This window comes from Cydia pomonella, chromosome 8 (genome assembly GCF_033807575.1).
Source record: "Cydia pomonella isolate Wapato2018A chromosome 8, ilCydPomo1, whole genome shotgun sequence".
Taxonomy (NCBI): Eukaryota; Metazoa; Arthropoda; class Insecta; order Lepidoptera; family Tortricidae; genus Cydia; species Cydia pomonella.
Window position 1 is genome coordinate 22,758,509 of NC_084710.1, and position 8,487 is coordinate 22,766,995.

The 8,487-nt window shown below is 35.9% G+C and overlaps 1 protein-coding gene across 1 annotated transcript in view; it reads right to left on the bottom strand.

The window, feature by feature from the left end:
• LOC133520864 (phospholipase B1, membrane-associated-like) overlaps positions 1 to 6,779 on the bottom strand; it is a 48,252-nt gene extending 41,473 nt beyond the window's left edge. Inside the window, exon 1 of the mRNA XM_061855556.1 lies at positions 6,337 to 6,779. Within this exon, the coding sequence (XP_061711540.1) occupies positions 6,337 to 6,417 (81 nt within the window). The 5' untranslated portion in view covers positions 6,418 to 6,779. The remainder of the gene's footprint in view (positions 1 to 6,336) is intronic.
• Positions 6,780 to 8,487: the final 1,708 nt, after the last annotated feature.

Below are 8,487 nucleotides of genomic sequence, written 5' to 3' on the forward strand. Positions count from 1 at the left end.
TGAGGAAATACAAGTATGACACCGTTTACACAGGATATTACAATGGTCGGTTATCTTATCTTATGTAATTTTATAGCGTTTATCCGCAATCTTAAACGTGGTGATTATTATTAGTTTTGCTATTCGTTAGTAAAAGTAATTGGTCGTCAACGAATCGCTGAAGTACCAGAAGGGACCGCGATTATTTGTTTATTTATTTAATCTTTATTGCATAAAAGAAATTTAATAACATCGTATAAAATCTTTAATTGACGCTGCACAGCAATGTCTCTATTAGCAGTGGCGGATTTGCAGTGTTGGCCGCCCTAGGCCCCAGGCCTGGTAGTAACTACTAGCAGCCCCTTTCTCAGCACCCATCATATAGACTGCCGCCTTGCTGCCGCCCCTAATGTCTTGCCGCCCTAGGCCCGGGCCTACTTGGCCTTGACAAATCCGCCACTGTCTATTAGTCAACATTCATGCAAAAAGCAGATAAAAGCAAGAAGCAAAAGTTATGAGTAGTTTATTAGATATAAAACGACTAGGTATTTATCTCACTAGTAAGTTATTAAGTAAGTATATATCAATGTATGTTTTCTTCATGTCATGAGTTCTCCTTGGGAGTAAACGGGCCCACTGATTACCTGTACCCCTAGTGTAAATTTAATCGACATCATAACGTGACGAACATGTTTGCGTTAAGTCTCATTTTGTATGAGATTTTGAGTTTCCAAAACGTCCCGCTTGGCGCGCTCTTTCTAAATCCAATACAAAATGTGACTAAACTCAAACGCGTACGTCACGTTTCGAAATCGAATTTATTTACACTAGGGGTACTGTTCGCCGGACGATATCGGCCTGTCAGTTATTCGCAAAAGCTGACAATCGCGAATAACTGACAGGCAGATTAAATTTGAAGGTTTGAAGGTCGTATCAGTCCAGAAATGCCGAGGGTGACAATAAATTGAACACATAAATTGAACAAAAAACACAAACAACCAAAAAGAACGTCATTATTGATACTTTTAATATTTTCATTGTTGACCTCGGTTTTACTGTAAGTAATTACTAAGAATAAAATTGATATATTGGTGAAACCAGTCTTTCAAAAAATAATGACGGGATCTTTGCAAGAACAGATTTATATCGATGATTAAATGACTTCTGCAAAAAATGTATAAAATGTGAATATCTCGAAGCAACATGTAACTACAGTAAAAGGGCGGACAATAAATAAAAGAGGCGACAATCAACCCGTCACTGCAGACGATGAGAAATCCATTGGATTTAATAATCTTGATTACTATACATATTGCTTTTGGATAATTTACGCATTTATTTAAGAGAGGCCGGAACGAATGAGGAATTAAATCACATACAGGAAAAATATGGTCAAAACAATTTTAAATTTTAAAATGGTGCTGAGTAAAATCTCGTCTTTAGGAGCTTTTAAATCTCCTTAATATATTATTAACCCTAGAGACACACACATCTCGTGTATCTATATTGTAATAATTATTAATTATAAGATTATTATAATGTAATTTTGCTATGGCTGTAGTATTTCTAATTTTGTTTTGTAACGTTATGATGTCACTGCTCTAAATGCTGTATTGACTTGTGAAAAAGCCTTTATACTTACAGAAAAATAATAATTTCGAAAGATATCAGGAAACATCGAGTGCAAGTTAACCAAGTAAAGCTTCTATGCATTCTACACACAAAGACAAATACAAATACTAACGCACTCAACTAAACCACTAGCTTAGTGCGTACGTACCACTAGACATTGATATCTCGAATGACCCAAATAGGCTATAAAATAGTATCGTCGTAGCATAAAAGGTCTTATGTCACGCAACGATGCGACCAGGGTTGCCATATATCAAGATTTCCCCAGAAATTAATATATCAGGATCTCTGGTCTTCAACTGGTGCCCACAATGTCAGCGGGTACGCACGCGCTCGAATGCTGATAGCCGTAGTTTTTACCAACAAACCAAATTTTATAAAAGTAACATAGACGAATATAAAAGCCTGTACGTTAAATCTAACCAAGGCAATTCGTTTACAATTTCAGGATTTTCTACACAGCACAGAATAAATCTCAATCCTTTTGTCGGCGAGTCAACAACGACACAGATTCCTAATTGAACTTGACTCCTATTTCACATTTATGTTTTTGTTGGGATATCATTTACTTTCAGCGGTAGCAGCATGGTTCCGTTTTTATCACTTGTCACTATACCCGTCACTTTCGCGCTTTTTACTTGTTAGAACGTGACAGCGATGGTAAAAAATGATAAAGAGCCGACCATCTTAGCCCTACTGATTAGTAAGTGATGATGACATTAATTATGAAAGTAGTTTTGCCCAAGTAGTTTTTCCCCAGTGCCAAATATCAAGTTTATAGGTCGTCTGGAAGTGGATTAGGTTTTTGATCATCTGTAAAAGAGAAAATCTCAAGATTGCTAATTAAATTTTTGGCAACCCTACCTATTATTATCTAAAAAGCGGTGCGATTTTTCGAACCATAGACACATAGATATAATTTTTATTTTTTGGTATTCAAGGCCTAGTTCACCCTCTGGGTTGGAAGGGCAGATGGCAGTCGCTTTCGTTAAAACTAGTGCCTACGTGAAATCTTGGAATTAGGTGTCAAGCGGACCGCAGGCTCCCATGAGCCGTGGAAAAATGCCGGGACAAAGCGAGGAAGAAGAAAAATTTATTGGTATTCAGGATAACAACAGCCTATTAAATATAACTAAATATAAATACTTACATAAAATAAGGTCAATAACGTATTATGCAAAATTGCATTATGTAACGATTAAAAATAACAAAAAATGTTAATACAACAAGCAACACTATTATTAATATAAATATTCAAACTGGTGTTAATTGGCATAAAGGACTTAAGTGCCAGTAGGGTCTATGACACTTAAGACTACTGTGAGTTCGCTGTGATAATGACTCAACGAACTATTTTTCATTTTTACATTTTCTACAGCTCACAGACAGAGCCACAGTTATTTCTGTGCTTCAACTAGTAGATGTCTATCAAACCCATAACCACGTACCAGAACAAAATTAGGACACCGTCCCCTACTCATAAAGTTTATATAATTGAAACCCGTTCTACGCGTTAGACTGTCCTGTCCATATAAACGGCGCGGGCCTAGCCTACAAGGCAACCGCTTATGACATCATGGGGACTGCCTCGTGTAGACACTGCATTCCGATGAATGCAGTGTCTACACGAGGCAAAACCAATGTTTACATATTACTTCGTAAAGACCGGCCTTACTGGCAATTCGTTGGTGCGCGAATCGCGTTTGTGCACATGTTCGTTGGTGTGCATGTTCACTAGGCATGCATTAGTTCGCTGCGCATATAAATTCTAACATGTGCTCTATTTTTGAAAACTGAAATAAACCGTGAAAACTAAGCATATGGTTTTCTTTTTCTCAACATTTGACACAGCGGAATTTATAATCGCAACAACGTACTTATAGGATTTCCTAAGCATTTGCTTATGCCCATAAATACAGTGTTTTTCTGCACAACGAAGACAAATATATTTTTTTTAAGTGAAATAAGTTCTAATTACGGTAATTTAACGCTAATTACGGTAAAATTACAGATATCGTCCGAAATATATTAAAATTGTGTCAAATATATTTAATTAGCTATTAAATCATTCAAATTGTAACCGCGGCCGGCAAAACGTCCCACATGGTCGCTTGCCATAAGGACGCCTTAATAGGTTACAAAGCAAATTTAGTCCTTATGACAAGCGACAAAGGGGGACGTTTTGCCGGCCGCGGTCTTAATTTATCTTTATAAATCATACATAAAAGAAATATCACTATTTGTTGAAAGTAAAACTCACTTACAGCTTGTTCCATTACCACCCTAGAGATTTTTTATGCTATTACTTCCGCTAAACTTGCGTGAAATACTACCCTTCGCAAGCCAATTTGTATAGTACAAATTCGAATCCGCGAATCTTTCCACTCTATAATTTTTTTATTGCTATTTGTAATTTAGTTATATATGCAGCCGTATGTCGTAAACGCGCTGGCGCTCATACTAAACGCGCGTGGTGACCGCAAGTCGTCTTATACGTTCAATCTAGAAGTGAGTGATCTGTGTGACATCACTGTAGATTCTGGTAATCCAGTGACTCTAGTGACACGGGAAACAGTATGTCGTAATGATATCTTCTAGTTTTTCTAGCATTTTACTTTGTGGCGATGATGTGACAAATGTGAACTATTTCAAGACAAGGTAATAAAATACGATTACTTGGTTATTATACGTCTGGCTAAAATAAAGTCGTAAACTTGCTCTTTTCCTGCCATCACCAAACATTGCTTGGCCTAATGAGAGTAAAACAGCGTAAATTATGAATTGTAAAGGTACCTATATTATTATTATTAATTCTTTAATTCAGATTTTTATCTATAAAATTGATAGTTTGGCTTATGGCTACGTTAGGTACTGATTATTTGTAATTAATGTAGATGGTAATTTTTTAATAGGTTTTTTTCGTCAAATTTTGATAAAATTAAAAAAGTTAGTGTTCCTCATTCTAGGCAGTATTAATATGAAATCTTAATTTGGAAAAAAAATATACGAAAGATCATACGTTTTGGTAACTCGGAGAAATTTATTTTTTAGGACATACAGCGAAATTGTGCCTTATCGAGTACATAATTGGGAACTCTATCTATCGATCAAATTTTACGAAAAAAGAAAACCGACAAAAAATAAAAACATGGCACGGATAACTTTCTGGAGAATCACTGTTTTTTTTTTCAAGGTAGGCGCATGGCACACGTCGGAGCGCCGTGCGAATCGGACATGATATGCACTATCATCATTCGCTTGCCCTTATCCTATTCATTTGGGGTCGGCGCAGCATGGCTTTTTCTTCCATATCTTTCTGTCACCCGTCATCTTATCGTTCACTCGCGTTCGTTTCATGTCATCTCTCACACAATCCATCCACCGTTTCCTAGGTTTTCCTCTGCCGTTCCATCCCTCCACATTCATTCGTAATACCTTTCTCGTCACATGACTTTCAACCCTCCGCATCACATGCCCATACCACGCTACACGATACGCACTATATGTGCTATACGATACGCACGATACGGACATGATATGCACTATGTGCCAATATGGTGCTAAGCGCCGTAGGTAATATTTGACAGGATAGATATGCAAAGTTGAGCATGATTATCAGGCGTATTCAGATTTTAATGATTAGATCTGGATCAGTTATGGATCTGATCTGCCAGCGTGTCTAATCCAGATCTATGTATCAAAATCCAAATACGCCTGTATTGTATATGGCTCTTGACTCAGACCTGAATTACCGAAAAATTGCGATAACTAATAACCTAATATTTATATTTATATTTATTTAACTAACCTACCTTATAATATTAGCCAAAAGCCAACTGGTTAGAACAAAATGAATAAGGCTTAATGCGCAAAGATAAGCTCAAATGGTTCTCGTGCAGCTAGGTATTGTTTCGAAATTCGAATGTTCAAGTTCCTGGATCACATTTTTTTAAATAGACTAAAATCTTGTTTATGGTATTAAGAACGTATACTCTGGCAAGCTAGCTTTGTAAGTATAGTCTGTCAAGCCATTTCCGTCACTAGAAAAAGCGGCAAATTGTAGTGTATTGTAACACGGGCGATTTTCCGCAACTTGACGACTGGCGCCTATTTTGCGTGACCCCCAAAAAGAGAGATAAATTAAAAAAATGTAGGCGCGTATGGTTTTCGTCCCATAGAAAATTTTAAATTCGCGCCTTTTTCTACTGACACACTTGTTTCACCGGCTATAGAACAAGGCTTGAAAACTTTAGGCGTGAACGATCAGTATCCCATGCATGAATAAACACGAATATTGGGTTTTTGGTTTTGGACCAACTAAAAACAGTACAGTAGGTACCTATATTAAAAATTTTACGTACATAGTTGTTTGGACAATATGACTACAAATTTCTTTCGCATAGTAAAAGCTAAAGTAGCTAAACATTAAAAAATTAACTAAAGTCTGTCAAGCCATTACCGTCACAACAGCAAATAAAAAAATGTAGTCGGTTATCGTCCCAAAGAAAATTGGAATTTCGCGCGTTTCCTTCTGACAAAGTTGTTTGACAGACTATAATAGTTTGAGCGGAAATAAATACGTACACTCTGGCAAACCTATCTGTAGAAAAAGGCGCGAAATTCAAGTCTCTTCGCTCCTATATTTTTAAATATTTGCCGCCTTTTCCTAATTACATTTATATTGCTGTTAAACAATAGTTTCTCGTGTCTTAAAAATACACTTACCGTATCCCGCGGGCTAACATCGCTGGTATTAAAAGCAAGTGCAGTGCACTCGCTCAGCAGCAGAAGAATTCCCAAAAACATGGCTACATCACGACACAGCACTTCAAAAACACAAAAAATTAAAACAATAACATCTTACATTTTCAAATTAAAAAAAAATAAAGGTTTTGTTTGTGGACGCGGACGCTCGCGCGGTGTTTGGCGGGAAAATGCTAACGCATGCGCGCTCGCGCCCAGACGCCATGGCGCAATAGAGCCCCGGCCTCTAGCTATTTTGCCCCCGCGATGGACGTTATCATGTACGGTTAATTTAGTAGTCATTTATCTAAGGACGACTTTAGTGGCCTTTCTACACTCTGAAAGAAATATTTCTTTACGTAACCGTACATTGTTACATAAATAAAACCATAAATATTTATTATTACTTACACAAAAAATGGAATTTGCGAACTATGTCTTAGGTAATACTTGTAAAGTAGGATAATATTTATCTGGAAGACCGAGATTTGCTCGGAAAACATATAAAAACTAAAAAACGCGCATTTTCCCAGAAATAGGACCTATATATTTTTCGCCCTAGAAAACGGGTGCCGTTCAATTTTAATACAAACTTTTAGCATAATTTCATTTAACTACTATTGAAACTCATAATAAACATTATGTATAAAAACAAAACATATAAAGTTGTTAGTCATACTAATTTAATGACAGAATGCTCTATAATCATAAAAACATTCTTCATAACAATCCTTAGGAATAATTTTACTTGTTATAACATACATTTCGTATAATAATTAAAATATAGTATAAAATTTTAACGAATGGTGACATAGTGTTCTATGATATACTTGGTGTCAATCAAACTATTAAATTATACAACAATCTACCTATTCAACTTTAAAGCTGGTCGCCGTTAGGTACGACGACGAGCGAAGCGAGGAGGAGTGTTAGGTAGAACTGCGACCATATGGGCAGAACCATATGTCTCGGAAATTTTATTTTTGCTTGTTCATTTTCACTAGGCGTTTATATGAAATTTATCTGAATCCCTTAGGAACCACAGAGGTTCCAACTCACACTGGCCGCTGCTTTGCGGTAAAATGATATATGTCGACAGATGTAAAGTACGGATGTAGGTAAGTTTGACGCTTAGAAAAATCGATTATGTTCCATGCAAATATAATGTTTAAGTTTTTTATTAATTAGTAATTCAGTGTTGTTAAACTTTGAGCAAACTCAATCAAATAAAGTTTATGAACCATTTGCCGTGGTTTGATTGTGAAACCACACCTTCAACATTATGCTGTTGGTTTTCATGAATAAAAAACGTTCTGAGTATAAAATAGTATACAGAGTGAACATTATACTGGTTGCCTGTTATGCAAATACATTACTATGCTACTAAACTATAATTACTTTCGAAATTATGCAATTCGTTTTTATTGTATTTGTTTTTATACCAAATCATAATTTCTGCATATCAAAATTATGCAATTCAAATTATGAAAAATGAAATTTCGCAAATTGTTATTATTAAAAACATTACACACCCCTAGAAAACCGATATTTATAGCAAATTCATCGAATTCATTAGAGCCGTTCTCGATTTAAAAGTATAAGATAAGATTGAGCAAAATATCAATTATTATTTGAACTATTCAATAAGTTCGGCAAATTATTTCTTTTCAGTGCAAGTTGGTTTGGAGCAATAAGATTAAAATTTAAGTACCTAAGTACATGCTAAACAGAATTTACCTACAAGTAGATAGAATCTAAGTAGAATCCTGAGCGCTGTGAGAGTTTCAAGACACGAGGGTTAAACTTTTCTATCTCCGAACAGCCGAAAACACATACGAAAGCTTAGCTTAAGACAAAAGTGGAGCCCCGCGTGAAACCGCCTTTTCATACAAACGTAGTCCTCATTTTCCTCTCTGGATATAAAAATTAACATGATTGAATAAATATTTTGCAAATTTTTTGGCTAAATGTTCTCATTTTTTTATGTCAATTGTACAATTCGCTGACCAAGGGCGGGTTTAAATCCAGCAAGCTGTACCCGCACCTTTTTCATTACTTACACAATCAAATTGTTGCACATTGTTGAGATAAATACTTACCTACACTTTGTACCTAAGATGGACTACTTACCTA